This window comes from Leucoraja erinacea, chromosome 26 (genome assembly GCF_028641065.1).
Source record: "Leucoraja erinacea ecotype New England chromosome 26, Leri_hhj_1, whole genome shotgun sequence".
NCBI classification, from domain to species: domain Eukaryota; kingdom Metazoa; phylum Chordata; class Chondrichthyes; order Rajiformes; family Rajidae; genus Leucoraja; species Leucoraja erinaceus.
This window is the reverse complement of record NC_073402.1, coordinates 18,203,331-18,220,602: the sequence shown is the minus strand read 5'-3', so window position 1 is coordinate 18,220,602 and position 17,272 is coordinate 18,203,331. Positions and strand designations below refer to the sequence as shown.

Here is a 17,272-nt window from a genome sequence, read left to right as displayed (position 1 = left end):
GCGCGACTGAGGAGGTCGGGGTCCAAATTTTCGATTTTTATTTTTTTGGATTTTCCATCAGGTAAACATATGTAGTTTATGTTTCAGATGTTATTTTGAGTAAATAATTTTTTTGGGGTAAAAAAGGTCTTTATTGTGTAGTTATTACATAATCACCGCGCCATCACTCTTCATGCACATCGCACGAAGTGCACGAGGTCATTGGAGAACCTTATTTATTGAATTGGATTTAGAAATGCGATTCAAAGAGCTTTTGCTAAGTTACCCTTATAATATCTATTTACTCCGTTTTCTCTCAAGGGAAAGCAAGGGGGGTGGGGGGGGGGGGGGCATCAGGATTCTAGAGGTGATTAGGTGGGGCATGGCCAAAAAAAGGTTGGGAGCCACTGCCTTAAACCTATGTTATCTGGTTCTTGACTCCCCTTCTCTGGATAAAATAATCTGTGCACCCTATATATTCCCCTCAATACGTTATACATCTCTATAAGTTCTCCCCTCATCCTCCTGTGCTCCAAAGTATAAAGTCCTAGCCTGCTCAACCTCTCCCTATAGCTCTGGCCCTCAGTCCTGGCAATATCCTCGTAAATCTTCTCTGCACTCTTTCCATCTTAACAATATCCTTCCTGTAGCTGGGTGACCAGGGCGGACACAGTACGCCAAAAAAAAGCCTCATCAACATAAGCGATATTTATGTTCAAAATTTATGTTCAGTCTGAAGAAGGGTCTCGACCCAAAACGTTGCCTATTTCCTTCGCTCCATAGATGCTGCCTCACCTGCTGAGTTTCTCCAGCATTTTTGTCTACCTTTTATGTTCAAAGTGGTCCTTTCCAAACAGCAGGAGTTCAGGTAAAAGTAGACTGTACATTCTGAATGAGAGGTGAAATATGAATATTGATGTCTGGTACTCACTTGGTGGCAAGAAGCATATTTTTTCGGGCATGGAGCTCAGTGGGGTCTGAATGCTGTCTGGTCAAAAACTCTGCTGCTGCTTTTGCGGGGAACTCGGTCTCACAAACATACCCAAAATCCCTGGCCAAGTGCACAGCCTCTCCTGCAAGAAACAAAACAGAGACTAGAGTGAGTGAAGTTGTTCAGCGTCTGAGCAGAGTAACCAAATATAATAAACATTAAATCAAAGAAATACAGCAGCCAATTACCCTCAGTCATGATTCATGCAGACTGGCAGGACATTGCTTTGAGTTTCAAGCACTCGCCCTATACAATAATAAGACAGTGCACCTCATTACCACCGCTGCAAAAATTCTAGACTTATAAAAATCTCCACGCACAAGTACTACCCAGTGTAGAAACAAGGAACTGCAATTGCTAGATAACAAAAAAAAAAAAACAAAGTGCAGGAGTAACTCAGTAGGTTAGCCTGACCTACTGAGTCATTCCATTACTCTGTGTCTATTTTATTCTACCCAGTGTCCTGAGTTTCACTTAATATTCACCTATTCATCCATCACCCTACCTTTGCCCTTCTCTGGATCTTCTCTGCCCCACCCCATCCCTCACATATTAGTATCAAAGTCCAAGTGCAGGTTGTTATACTCCTTCACCTCTCCCGATATTTGTTTCTGCTCGTTCACCCACTTCCGTTTTTAGCTTAATTATTCAATATCCTCCCAGACTTTGTCCCAAAGACTGCCATTTTCCCCATTGTCATGGTCCTCCTCAAAATCTGTATCATGGACGTTGCTCTCAATAATCTTCCCTCATGCTTCACTGCATTCCCAATTGCTGTTTATTCCTCCTTCCTCTGGTTCCTCTTGAAATATGTTGATATATGATCACTTTTGCTTTTCTTATAAAGAAGATTCCTCCCAGCCTTAACTGTGAACCAGCCTGTACGATTGTCACCATCCAATTTAATCCCAGCCTTGAGTGTTCCCTTACCAATGCATTTAATGCCAACACCATGTTGTCTCAGAAAGGCATTCGTTACTTAAATGATCATGGGCAAACCTAGGATTGCAACAGGACTAAGTCACAAGCAGGAAACAAAAGAAAATGGAGACACAAGAGGGTGCAGATACTGGAATCTTGAGTAAAGAACAAATTACTGCAGCATAGTCTAAAGGAATCTAGGTACAGAGCAACTGTGGAAATTATGAACCCCTATTGAGTTTTGTCCCATAGTATATATGTCATTCTGAAAACCCAGATGGATGTGACACACCCTCATTTTGGAGAAGGTGCATTAGTGACAATGATGGCAAAACTAAAGAAACTGGATATTTTTATGCTCAACGAATGAAACGTTGAGGGAGCACTTAGCAAAAGGTGGCACAATGCCGCCCGCAGTCAGTAGAGATGCTGCCCACAGCGCCAGAGACCCGGGTTCAATCCCGACCTCGGATGGGGCCTGCGTGGAGTTTACACATTCTCCCTGTGGCCACATGGATTTCTTCCAGGTGCTCCCGTTTCATCCCACATCTCAGAGACATGCAGGTTTGTAGGTTGCTGTAAATTGCCGGGATGTGTAGGGAGTGGATGTGAAGTGGGATAATGTAGATGATCATTTCAGATGATCAGTGGTCGGCGCGGACACAGTGGGCCGAAGGGCCTGTTTCCATACTGTATCTTTCAATCAAAGCTTCAGGATTTGATGTTTACATTTGGAACACCAATAAATCCTTTGACATCTCCTTACTGAAAAAAGAGAGGGCAAGTAGGTCATTTTTGGTTAAGTAAGGGCACCAAAGCATCGTGAATGTGAAGAAATGGCATGGACAGAGTTAACGAGGGCAAAATGCTGGGAAATCAGGACATTCAAGCCTGCTCCAAATTTCAATGAGACCAGGGCTGATCTTAGGTATGAAAATCCCTGAAACCAATTTAATTCACACTTAAGCACATATAATTCATATGGTTAATTTGTGCAAGACAGATAGCTTTAGCAAGTGACCAAATCATTTAAATGAAACATCATCATTTTTGTGTTTGACTACTAGTTTACCTAAAAATAAACAAGTTTGTATTTAATCTGCTGTCTTGGACACCGTGGAAATGCGACTTTATACTATTGCCTTTCAAATCCATCCCCAACCTTTTTCAGAAAAATAATAATACCTTAGATTTGGTATGGCAGTAAAAGAGAAATGATGTGGAAATATAACATTTGGTATGCCATAACTTTAAAAGTGCATATAAACTATTCATTATTCCAGTCACTCAAACATAATAGTTCAGTTTAACAACTGCCATAAAAATATATCTTGTTATTTTCATTATCTGCTTTTTATTTTATTGCAAAACCAGAATGTTTTGCAGTTAAAATGTAAGTCAAAGACTCGTTGTCTTATTCAACCATCTCCTCAAGACAATTTCACAAAGTTCAAACATGTAATAAAATCAATGCTCGAAATTAACTGCTTAAGTTTCTCTACTCATTCTTTGGACACCTTTCATGTTTGACTTCAAGTCTGAAAAAAGGAAATCATTGATACATATGGAACTAAAACCCACCAACAAGAACAGCCCAAATGCAGGTATCCAAAACGTCTGGAAATACAAAGAATAAAGACTGGTCCAGAGTTCCTGGGAAATGCTGTCAGTCCACATGGAGCTGCTAGCTGTTCTCTGCTTTAAGCGCATTAGATGCACGATTCCTCTAAACTTGTGAAAATTAGTTTGAGTTGTATTTCAGAGATACAGCATGGAAACAGGCCTTTTTGCCCTCCGAGTCCACGTCTACCATCGATCACCCCTTGACACATCCACACAACCTTAAACAACCTTTCCTGACTCCACCCTGATTTTAGACTGCTCAGGTTAAACCAAGTGCTTCAAGCAGCGAGGCAATTCTTTACAGCGGACAGAAATAGCCGTGAGAGACCATTGTTATTATGAGGGCAATTTATTTTTATTTAACTAAGTGGTTTGGCTGCATCTGAATACCAAGAATATTCAATAGTTTAAGAGGCTTTTGACAGCCAGGTACGCTGAAGTCATGATTTAGCCAGTGGTTAAAGTTCTTCCAGCTCTTTTGTAAATGAATCTCACCGCAGAACATTGGGCCTAAGCTAAACAGCAGGTTGACAGTAGTGGTCCTCAAAAGACAACGACATATTTACCTCACAGATCAAAGTGCAGACAACAGTCTGTAACCTCTGGCTCATTATGCTCTTATATTAGTTTTGTTTTACTTTTGACACTGCTACTCAGTGCCGGATTTAGATGAAGAGAGGCCCTAAGCTGTTCCACTTGTGAGGCCCCCAACGACCGGACAGCCATGGCGGCCAAATCTCCCACAATTCAAAGCGAGGGAGAAAGTGCCCAGCGCCGACCAGTTGCCGTTGCAGTGCGCATGCGCAGGGCGGCCGATGATGTGCTGGCCGTGGTTGTGCGCATGTGCGAGGTGGCCTGCCGTGCCGGCGGATGAGGAGCGAGCAGAGCCCGGCGGCCCGGACACGGATAGCGGGGGGAGATGGAGAGAGAGAGAGATAGAGAGGGGGGCCGCCCAGAGTTGAACGGTAGGTGTTCTGCCTTGGCCGGAGGCCCCCCTAGACCTCGAGGGCCATCAATATTTTCGGGGGGGGCCCTAGAAAGTGGAGGCCCTAAGCTATAGCTTGTTTAGCTTATACGTAAATCCGGCACTGCTGCTACTGTGCACTCCCTCTTCCAAGTTTCCGTTTGTATCCTCTTCGACAGAGCTACCCCAGCCCTTTGTGAGGAGGAAGCAACATATTCTAATTACTGAAATGAAAATAATGGCCAAATAGCAAATACAAAAAGTATATCAGAAAGCAAAAAGCTGCATATGCTGGAAAGGTGAAATAAAAAAGAAAATTCTGGAAGTCCTTAGCAAGTCAGGCAGCATCTGTGAAAAGAGAAACAACCAGCATTTCAGTTCCAGGACCCCAATCAGAACAAAAATAAGTGAGAGGCTGCAACTACTTTAGCTAATCATTCATTTGCCACTACTGTAGAGGCCTAGTCTCTTGATTTGTAGACCAGAGTTCTTATCCACCTCAGCAGCAAGCGCATTTAAACAAGTAATGAAAGAATTTTGGCACAAAACATTGGGATCAGCAACATTAAGCATGGAATGACCAGAGTGTTGGAAAAACCTGTCCAATTTACTCACTCGGGGATGGGAATCTGCTGTCCTTACCAGATCTGGCCTAATATGATTCCAGACCTACTAACGTTTTTTTGCCACATAACTGCATTCTAAAATTATCTAGCAAGCCATTCAGTTCAAGAGGAATTAAGGATCAACAGTGAGAGTAATGACCATATCCAGTGCACACATATACTGTAGAGAAGCCATTTGTGCATTTCTGAGAAGCTGTGTCTAACAGCATTATTGTTTTGCTAAAACCATCGGTCAACAAAATAAATTGCTAAAGTTTATTGTTTCATGATAAACTCCTTCGAATTATCCTCCTTTCTGGATCTGAACGTTTGCCATTTATGACAAATCAAAATGTACAGTAACTGTCCCTTTCCAACAGTTTTCAATTGGGCTCTCGAAAATCAATTTTGGAAAACAGTCACTAAACAGTAAACAGAGAAATACATTGTAATCTCCCATAAGGCCTCCATGGGTTATTACATGTATAAATCATCCCTTAGCGTTAAAATAGCTGGTTGCAATTCCCAGTTTTCCTGATGTCTGTAATAAATGTTCAACAATAAATATTCAGCAAGTGAAATCCGCGGTCCAGGAAAAAGATATACTGGAACTGAAAGCACTCAGTATGATCAGTGACTAACCAGGAGATGACACCATTTCTCAGCTATTCACACGAACCAAAAGAAAGAAATATTTTGAATAAAACAGCCAAAAGGACCATCTGAACACATTGCCTTGTATTCGGACTGATTTTAATGTAGATCAAAACAAACATGGTGAACAGAATGTCACAGTTAGAGATGCTCTCACTATACAGGGAATGATTGTAAATAAGATTAGGTTCTCATAACTTGTGCAGGGAACAACAGATGCTGGTTTAAACCGATGATAGACACAAAAAGCGGGAGTAATTCAACAGGTCAGGCAGTATCTCTGGAGAAAAAGAATGGGCGATGTTTCGGGCCGAGACCCTTCTTCTGAAGAATTCCTTTCCTTTTCCCATTCCTTTTCACCAGAGATGCTGTCTGACCCGCTGAGTTACTCCAGCTTTTTGTGTCTATCTTCTCATAACTTTAGATTATTTTTCCAAAAATGAGAAAATCATTTCAAAATATACTAGAGAAATCTCATTTTTTTATTTATCCCAACTCAATCTCAATTTTGTGACAGCAGAGATGGGTTGAAAAGGCAGAAACAAAAAGAATAACAGACAAAAAGTGCAGCATTTTCTCATCTTATTCACAATGCAATACCGTTTATTGTCATTTGAACCTCAAATGAAGTTCAAACAAAATTTGGTTTCTGCAGTCATACACCAAGAAAAAAAACCAAGACACAAAATTAACACAATTTACACAAACATCCATCACAGTGAATCTCCTCCTCACTGTGATGGGAGGCAAAGTCATTGTCTCTCCCCTGTTTTCCATTCTTCTCCCGATGTTAAAGCCCCCGGCGGGCGATAGCAAGTATCGCGGCCGTTAAGGCCACGCTGGGCGATGTAAAGCCCTGCTCCCGGTCTTGATGTTGGAGTCCCGGCAGGCGATGGCAAGCCCTGCGGCCGTCAAAGCCACGCCGGGCGATGTAAGGCCCCGCTCTGGGTCGTTTTCAACCACGCAATTCGGGCGGGAGAAGTTGCCGTTGCGGGAGCTCCAAAAAGCGTCTCCCACCAGGGACCCTCAAGCTCCTGATGTCACCGTCCATCAGGCCTGTGGCTGGAGCCTCCTAAGCTCCGAAGTCGGGTCACAGCAGCACGCCACCACAGCTCTCCATGCTCCGAAGCCAGCCAGCTCCACGATGGTGAGTCCGCTGGCTCCGCGACTGGAGCACCCAGATCCTTCCGGTTCACGGTGCTAGGCCCCAACGACAACGGAGACTCGACAGGGAAAGGTTGGTCCCCCGTACAGGGAAGAGATTTAAAAGTTTCCCCTCCACCCCCGCCCCCGACATATACCCAGCTCAATACAATATATAAACTACAAACAAACTATACACTGAACAGGACAAAAAAAAAAATAATAATAATAAAAGACAGACGGACTGCAGAAGCCGCTGCCACAAGGCGCCGCCATCTTACATCTATTTACACTAATTCACTCAAATTTCATTATTCACACACTATTCACTCAATAAGCCCAATTTAACCAGAATATGACACTATGCCTATTCCAGTTGGAATTTAGGCAGGTTTCAGGGCAACAGTTGCAAAGTTTGGGTTCAGTCAGATGACATACTTTTTCAATCAGTTGTCAGCTACTAACTTTAAAGGGCCGATGGCTACTTGAAAAAAAAATCCAGGCTGCAGCTCAGCGTCAGAGACCCGTCCAAAATTAATATCCACAGTGCTCACTCCCAATCTACCCCAAACATCTCCAAACCTCTTCAAAAGATGAAGACACCAGGAACTATAGTGCTGGATTCTTGAGTGAAACACAGTGCTGAAAAAGTGCCTGGTCCAAAATGTTGCTTGTTAATTCCCGCCGGAGTTGCTGAGTTACTCCTGCACTTCGTTTTCCTCGAAAGAAGAACTGCAATAACGGGGCATCTATTTAATACCTCAGTTACAGTTGTACTTGGGAGTTAAATAAGGTCCAAGTTAAGTTTGCCCGTCTTCTCAAATGTAATAGGATTCAAAGGGAATACATGAGCAAAACTTAAATCAAGTTTCCCATAGATGGAATTTGAACAGTTCCCGAATATTTATCCGTAAATAATTAAAAACCACTTTCAGAGTTGATGAAGTAGCAATGAGAAACTGGTCCCAATCTAAGGCCTCATAAATTTGCCAAGGGATAAGAGAAAATGAATTCAGAGCAATTAATCCAACATAGTCTCCGAGTATCATTCTAAGGGTATTGGCACATTTATTTTGGAAAGATATATCTCTGTATCTTTCTGAATCCATAATCAGGGCAGAATTTAATAGATCATGGTGAACAGCTATTTGTCGTATTGGTATATTCTCCTTACCTACTTTCACAGAAAAAATAGGAATGATTAGGGGAGACTTTGACTGGGTCCTTTACCCCTTTCCCACAGATTTACAATATGTAGCTTTAGTAACATGGCCCATTGACCTTGATTTAACATTTGCTTTTAACATGCAAGCACTAAAGACGTTAAGGATAATTTAAACCTCATCTATTGAACAGAAAAATGCCAGATTCAGGTTATACGCCCTTTTAAATTACCTACCTTGTTTTTTCCAAAAATAAATCCATGTGGGAGGAACACATTTTGAACCATTTCCCATCCATCAGACAATGAAACCATTTCTCACTGAAATTAAACTAATCCCTCTAAAAACTTGAGAGGTACCAGAAGAGACACCATAAAGACACAAAAAAAAAAATTCTCCTTAGGAACCAAACAGCAACTGAACCCAAAGAAAGTGCCGATTATTTTAACACAAAGTAGATGGATGCTGCACCAAAATGTAGACATTTTTACCAAGTTTTTGAAGCATGTTGGAAGTTGCAGAGCTAAACAATTAACTAGCATAGATAATATAGATTTGACTACAGCTATTTGAAAATCAGTATGAACTGTGAAGGGTCTGAGCATTCCGGTTGCCAGATACACATCATTATAAAGATGACAACCTTGAATTTGCAAACATTTCAAGATTGGAATTGCAGGACTGGTACTTTCTCAAAGAAATTATGAACTGTGTAACTACATATAAGGCCCTTTGTGATAACATATAAGGCCCCATATAAGGCCCCTTGTGAGAACATATAATAAAAGTCAGACCGCACCTCCTGGTTCTGAACAAGGTAAAAGTTCTTTTGTTTGTGGAAGTTACGAAGAGATTGGAGAAACACTACTCCAGCATCCTCAGAGATTATAAAAAATCACAAATTTAGGAGCAGAATCCAAAATCAAGAGAGACCATTAGTACTTAGACCATTATACCAATTATAGTCAAGTATTGTCACGATGACTGTAATTTTGGCATCTTCCTCAATCAAATGTAACGTATTCATGCACGCTTCAACATAGTGACAAATTCAATCTACTGTAAGTTATTGAATGCACAACAGATGGGTGGGCGTGTAAGATAGCCACAGCTATGGAGATTACTTCTAAATACACCAAGGAATTTTGGCAATTTTAATGAAGTGTATGGCCATGTGGGTGCAACAAAGTCAGGAAGGACAGAATTAAGCAAAGTCATATGAGTGAGTGAGTTTGGTGAGGAAGGTAAATCAGGTGGGGAAAGCCAAAAGTGCCGCATGCATGACCCACCTCAGAGTCCTCCTGAGATCCCCCACCTTCAGAGAAGCCAGTCATCTGACAATTAAATTCATTCAAAGTGAATTCAAGGCACAACTGAGAACCTTGGAAACTACAAAACCAGACAACATCGCAGCAGTAATATGGAAAATATGCATATGGAGCTAGCTGTAACTCCAGCCAAACTGTTTCAGTACAACTGCAAAACCGTGAAAAATTGCCCAGCTATGTCCTATCCACAAAAATCAGGTCAAATAAAATCCTGTTAGTTACTGCCAAATCTGTCTGATCTAAATTTTTGGCAATATGATGGAATGTCTTTTTGAGATTAAGGTTTAGTGAGAAAGGTAAGGCAGGAGGGGGAAGCTGGTACCAATCTGCAATCACAATTTAGAGCAGCAAAATGCTTTAAATATAAAAAACAAAGAGCACATAAGTTCAGCATGCAACGTAACAACGTAACACACAGATGCTCATCCAAGGAGTTTCTCAATGAGAGCAATTGTAAACCAAATAACAATGTCACAAAGCAATGAGTTGTATAACGCTGAAGCTGGCAAAAGCCTGTCCAGTGATTTAAACAGCTCATATGCTGCTATTGTCATATAGTGATAGAATGAAAACATAGTGATCTTACAATTAAAGGGAAAGTTAATGTCCAATATAATGAAATGAACATCAATAGTTGTTGATTGTTCAGTCTTGGACAGAAATATATACATAAAATGATACAGCAAAGTGCCAATTGAAAAATAGATGAATTTGAAGACATATCCTGATAAAATACTGAATGTGCAAGGTCAGATATAAAATATATTTTCTTACAATAATCGACAAGTGACGTTACCTGTTATAAAAGCTCAATGCACCAAAAGGTCAACTCAATGAGAAAAGACGGGCTTGAAGAAGGTCAAGTGACCAAGTCACCCTCTTCATATCGTGTTGCATTGTCATTGTGCCAAATAGAAAACATCAGAATGGACATGTTGGACAATCAGCAGCACACAAATACACACCAACTCCATCTCTAGCCCTGTCATCTGGCACGACACTCTTGCCGCAGAAAAAGCCAGCCACGGGATTAGAACTTCATTGAGTAGCAGAGAAGAGCATGCAGAAGGTGGGCATTCCTACAAAAAGAAGTGCCAATGTATCAAAGCTGGGGCACAGGGCAATGTGCTTTCTTGAATCAAAACAGCACGGAATAGATAGAAAGACACAATGCTGGAGTAACTCAGCAGGTCAGGCAGCAAGTCTGGAGAACATGGATAGCCACTGTTTCGGATCGGGACATTTCTCCAGAGATACTGCCTGACCCATTGAGTTAATCCAGCACTTTGTGTTGTGTATGCCAGCACCTGTATTACTTGTGTCTGCAATAGAAAAAAATCCAAGACACTCTACAGCACACAGATCATGGTTGTGCATTCCTATCACAACTAGATAAGAATGGTAGTCAACAGACAAAAGGAGGAGAATTCAAAGATATCCCGATATTCACTGCTGGTGGGACCCAAGATGTGAGTGTTGAAGACAAGGCTGTACAATTACAATCGCATTCAACTAAAAGTGTCGATTGCATCATCTGCCTCAGTTTCCTTCTGAGATCACAACCATTACAGAAACCGGTCATTAGATAATTCAATTCAATCCATGTGAAATTAAGGCAGAGCTAACCACAAAAAGACTATAGATCCAGGCAACGCCCCAGCAGTACTACTGAGGACTAGCATCCAGAACTAGGTACACCTTCAGCTAAACTGTTTAAGTGCAACGGCATAACTGTGGAAAATTGCCCAGCAGTGTCCTAGCCACAAAAATCGGGACAAATCCAATCCAACTAGTTACTGCCAAATGAGTCTATTCCAAATTGTTGTTAATATGATGGAAAGGTTTTTTGGACAACTATCAAGTGGCACTTGATCATCTATAACTTGTTTGCCAATGCAAATCTGACTTTCACCGGGATTAAATCCTGCAAACTTGGACAAGAGCTGAATTGCAGAAGGGAGGAGAAGGTGACTACTTGATATCAAGGCAGTGACAAAGAGCCAATAATTTCACAATGTTGAATTCCATTTGCAACTTCTTAGAAAGTGAAGCAGACCGTTCTTACATGCAGCAAGACCTGGGCAACATGTCAACATGTGATAAGTAACCCGTGCACCACTAAAGAGCCAGCAATTACCTTTGCCTACCAGAAAAGGTCCATCTACCCATAATTTAATTGATGTTACTCTAATCTTTTCTCCCATCATCAGCATCCTGGTAACCAGAAACTCATTTGGACCTGTCACAAATTCTCAGTGGCTCCAAGATTGGATCAGAGACTGAGTATCCTCTGGCAACTGACTCATCTCCTATCACCTCAAATTCTTCCCACTATTTTCAAGGAACTAACAAGAGTGTGAATGTGATGATTACTCTCCACTTGGCTGAACGAGTTGAGTTGTGACAATGTGTAAAAAGCTCAGCAACAAAGAGGATAAGGTAGTCCAGTTGACTGGCATCCCATCAACTATCTTAAACATCGATGCCCTCCAGTATTGGCTGCAGAATATGCCAACTATAAAATCATTGTAGTTACTCACCGATGCTGCTTCATCTCCATCTCCCTAACCACAACCTCCACCCAAAAAAGGACAAGGGCAGTAGGAGCACAGGAACACCACCGGATGTGTGTTCCCTTCCAAGTCGCCTCAAATCCTAACTTAGAACTTTATTTCCATTCCTTCATCATTGCTGGGTCTAGATCCTGAAACTCCCTATCCAAGGGCACAGTGGGAGTACCTTCACCAGAGAACCACAACGTATAGCTCACCACCACATGCACCTCAAGGGCAATAGTGGATAGGTAACAAATGCTGGCCCTGTTACTGATTCCTGCATCATGAAGAATTGGCACAACCTGCAAACTTGTGTGGCTTTACCGAAAATGTGTTTTCTTAATAAATAACTACACAAGTGGGGTGAGGCTCAAACTCTGAAATCTTTCAGTGAAATGTTCATGAAAGTACAAGTTTTGCACGTTATATCAAAAAAAAATCATACTTTAATACGGTCAATATTTAAATTTTCTAACACATATAAAATTGAAATCTTATCATTTAAGGACCTATGTTTTATGGCCTGACTTAATTAATATCAGGTGCTGCTATTAATTAAAACAGTGTAAAGCCAATGTAATTAAAGCAGCGTAAGGAATTATCGTCACCTTCTGAAATCTCCATCTTGGTGAACTCCTTGTAAGCAAACACAGTGACATGGGGAGTAGAGTTACTACCTCAGAGCACCAGCAAACTGGACTCATTGCTAACCTCTGATATCTATGTGAAGTTTGCACATTTTCCCTGTGGCTGCTTTGATTTCCCCCAGGCACTCTAGTTTCTTCCCACACAACAAAGATTTACTGTAGACACAAGGAGTTGCAGATGCTGAATTACAAAAGAAGGCACAAAGTGCTGGACAGGTCATGCAAGATCTGTGGAGAAACTGGATAGATGGCATCTTGGGTCAGGACACTTCTTCGGAGATAATAGACAATAGGTGCAGGAATAGGCCATTCGGCCCTTCGAGTCAGCACAGCCATTCACTGTGATCATGGCTGATCATCCACAATCAGTACCCCATTCCTGCCTGACTCCAGCACTTTGTGTTATTTTTTGTAAACCAGCATCTGCAGTTATTTGTGCCTGCAATAGAAAACAATCGAGACACTCGACAGAAGAGTCCTGGCCTAACCATTTTCTACGAAAAAATTATTGGTTTGCTATCTGATCACTGGAAATTATCCATGGTGTGTAAACAAATTATAGGCTCGGGGAGAATTGATGCAAATGGTGAGAGGGGAGAGAGGAAGGATATTTCCATCTGTACCTTCCCTTTTGCTCTACCTTTCGTGCTGGAGCTTGGCCTTGGCCTGATTGTAGTTATGTATAGTACTATCTGATTTGATTGAATAGCACGCAAAACAAAGCTTTTCACTATACCTGGGTAGCCATGACAATGATAAAGCAAAACCTAAACTATAAAGCAGAAAATTATAATCTACTTAATACATATTCGTACATACAGGCGTTTGCTGTGAACTCTTTTCTCACTCAATGTTCTTCCAGCTTTTCAACAATTTGCATTTTCAACAGCAGTTGTGTGGGGAAAAGAAGTTCAGATTTGCTGGAAGAACCATGACCCAGTGATGAAAGGTGAGATCAGGTTGGGGTGCTCATTTCCAGGCAACATAGACATGATGGGCCAAAAGATCTGCTATTGAGTCCTAAATTTTCTGATTCTATTACTCTGTATCTTTAATCTCAGTTAATCTGTATAAATCTTTAATCCCTAAATTTAAATAGCTCTCTTCAAATTATCTGACTGGTATATTTGGCATTCAATTCCAAATTTGTTGTGTGCTTCCATTATTTTTTTTATTGATAGAAATTCTTGTTAGAATTCTTGATAGAATACTGCAAAAATGAGTTTTCCACTATAAAGAGAGGTTTCCTTTGATGGCAGCAATCAAAAAGTTACGATCTGGCAGCAGAATTAGGTTTGGCTCCTTCCCATTGACCTTTTAACTTGCTCTGGATCCTCATGTGCTTTAACAGTGCAAAGGTTTGATATAAAACAATTTGTGACAGGCTGTTGATGTTGTGTTGCATACCCAAGACATTGCAGTTGGACTTTGCAGAATCAAGCTGTTGTTTGAATCTCAAAACTAATTAGTTGACACATGAAGTCACAAGGCTATTAATACTTTCTGTGAATTATGTGCCGTTTGGGTATGCAGATTCAAAAGCTAGAAGCACACCGACTGTTGTCTTCAAGTGTCTGTTGAAAGATCCCTTACCTTCGACGAGTGAGGTGAGTAAGGTAACATTCGCTGCTTTGCGCCTTCCTGCAGGCAAATTCAGTCCAATCTTTTCCAACTTTTCTCTCAAGGATCGACCACCATTTTTTGACTTTGCCCTAAGGAAGATAGACATGCGTTTAAATCAAGTGCACAAATGGAACAGTAACAACTTTTTCTCGGTATATCCACATATTCAGTTACCTTTCATTAGATCAAAATTAATAAGCCCGTTATTGCTTTGAATTTTTTCAATTTCCATGTTATTTGTACCTCCTTCCTTTCAACCTCTATCTCAATTAACTTTTTGATATTGTGTCTTTTTTAAACATTTCCCTCTTTACCCTCTTTTCTATTCCCCTTCCCTTTTATCTTCTAACCTCAATGTCTCTTGTGGTTATTTTTTTTCCTCTCTGATGTAGTGCAATTTCTTCATCTTTCTCAACCTTTCTCTTTGACTCCAACTCTTATTCAATCACAGGTTTTACCTCCTTCCTCCACTCACCTCCTCAGCACTCCTCCGAGCAGTGATGCATTCAGACACTCTGGGGATGACAGACGTCTCTGAACTTCTCCCACGGTCACCTTGTACTTGGACGTGGAGCTGAGCAGGGACAGGCGGCCTGGGACTGAGCAAAACACTTCATTTGGGTTTGTCACTCCTCCTAATGAGCCATCCTTTTGCATGTTCAGAGAAAGTGAACTGCCGTTGGCTTTAATCGACATTGGAACTGCAACAAAGCAAAACATGTTACGATAAGATGCAACGCATGAAACTTTGAAAGCACTCTCGCAGAAACAATGGTTAACATTGAATGGGTGAAGCAAAATAAAAAATGTTTGCCAAAAATCAATCAAGGATCAATCAAGTCTGAGGAAGTGTTTTGGCCCGAAACGTTGCCTATTTCCTTCGCTCCGTTGATGCTGCCGCACCCGCTGAGTTTCTCCAGCACTTTTGTCTACCTTCGATTTTCCAGCAGTTTTCTGCAGTTCCTTCTTAAACAAGGATTAAAATGATGTGTGCCATTTGCATATAGATTTTGATCTGATATGAAAAACATGTGGGTTAATGGCCAGCCAGGGACGTTACTGAAAATGGACAATAATTCCTGACTCTGGATTAATTAGTAAAATCACAGACTCACTTTCAAGTTCCAAACTGCCATCATATCCTCAAAGTCCTCAGTTGTTAGCCACTGGCGTTCTTTTATTTCATATAACAACCATAAATAATAATAAAAAGTCCTCAAATAAATACGTAAAGTAGACAGGGCATTTTGACTTTGGTCACTGCTTCCGGCAGAGTCGGAAGGAAAGGACACTGAGATTTGTATTCCAGTGCCTTCTCCAGGTAAGTGAGCAAACCTAATGATGCCAATTTGTGCCAGTCCAGAACATTGCCTCAAGGTACAAAATAATTATCTTTTACACATTTCACAACTTCAGGACATTCCTAAGCATTCCACCTTCAATGAAGTGCTCGCTTGAAGTGTGATTTCCACTGTGACATAGGAAATGCCACAGCAAACTTTCACACAAGTTCCTGCAATTAAATAATCATTAGATTGTCTGCTTTTTTCTTCTGTATTTTAAGTGATGTTGAGGATTGCCCAATGTTAAATGTATCTCATTTTTATATAACACGAAACACAATTTTACATGTTATATAGAAATATATATTTATATAACAATACATGTTTATTTTATTTTTGATATATGGGCATCAAGGGCATTTTTTGCACATTCCCAATTGTCCTTAATTTCCTTTTTAAACTACTGCAGTGTTGGTGATGTTACTAACTACTACTGGATGGGGAGATGCAGGATTCAGACCCAGCAATGATCAATGCCTGCATGGATGGTGCAGAATTTGAAGGTGACCTGTGTGTTGCCTTTTCTTTCTTATTGATAGACGCTGTGGGTTGGCAAATACCAAAGATCATAGAGCGGCCATCTAATAGTATTTGGCAAATGCTATTAGATGGCCAGAGTGAGTCATTGCAGTGCATTTTATCAATGACACACTCTGAATGCACTGGTGGTGAAAGGACTGAATGTTTAGGGTACAGGAGGAGACCAATCAAATAGACTAATTCACCCTGAATGGTGTCGATTTTCTTCAGAGTTGTTTGCGCAGCATTCATCTCGGCAAGAGTGGATTTGTCCATGCTTCTGTTCTCATCTCTTCAAGGCTGCACTCCTGGCATTGATCTTCATAGCTATTTGCTACTACTGCATCCAAAGAGTGATGCGTTTGCATCCTACATACAGAGGGTCTCATAGCCCCTGAAAATACAGGATATCCTTGCTAATTTGCAGCTCCTCTTGGAGTCATCAGAAAACCTTTGAGAGCCCTGTCCCATATTGCAGCATCCTTCAATGTTTCTCAAGTTAGATTCAGTGCCAGCACCAACTATAAAGCAACATGCTCTTTAAGATGCTGGTTTCCTTTAAGCAATGTGGAGTGCCACTTAATTGCTGCTGGTTTGATGAGGAAATCACTTGGCAGCAAATGGTTACTGTGATGACTTCATTGCAATCAACTAGTATAGATATAGTTCTCACCATTTGTGGGTCCATCAATCCAATGGTTCAATTGTGCTAATATTTTGTTACATGTGTGAAGTGCAAATGCACAGTGAAATTATTTTCTTACAAGCTGTCCAGTAGAATAGCCATGATCATATTGAATGGCGGTGCAGGCTCGAAGGGCCGAATGGCCTACTCCTGCACCTATTTTCTATGTTTCTATGTTTCTAATATTGCCATACCCAACACATCCACGATTAGCGAATGTACAGAAATAGTCCACTGAACCCGCATGCAAGAGCAGCATATTTTGGTGTCATTTTCAAAGTCCAGTCCACTTGTTATGAGCGTTGCCCCCTTTTCAGGCAAGCCTCAGGCTGCTGCAAGGCCTCCAGCCATCGCCTTCCTTGATCATGTGGATCGACCTGTGAACCAACGTCCCTCTCCTCTCCCGTCCACCTTTGTGTCCCGAGGGATCCTCGTGCAGCAAACCTCAAGGGCGGAGTTGGCCAGACCCCGGCTCCCTCTCCTCTCCCACCAGCCTCACTCCTCGCTGGTCACGTCCGTTGTTGTTGCC

At 41.3% G+C, this 17,272-nt stretch overlaps 1 protein-coding gene across 8 annotated transcripts in view; it reads right to left on the bottom strand.

Moving 5' to 3' along the window:
* Positions 1–17,272, bottom strand: part of LOC129709733 (transcription factor AP-2-beta-like) — an 81,254-nt gene that overhangs the window by 15,248 nt on the left and 48,734 nt on the right. For all 8 annotated transcript variants that reach the window (XM_055656267.1, XM_055656269.1, XM_055656268.1 and 5 more), the window contains 3 exons: positions 14,672–14,897; positions 14,167–14,285; positions 911–1,052 (listed from right to left, as the gene is read on the bottom strand). In XM_055656267.1, the coding sequence (XP_055512242.1) occupies positions 911–1,052; positions 14,167–14,285; positions 14,672–14,897 (487 nt within the window). The remainder of the gene's footprint in view (positions 1–910; positions 1,053–14,166; positions 14,286–14,671; positions 14,898–17,272) is intronic.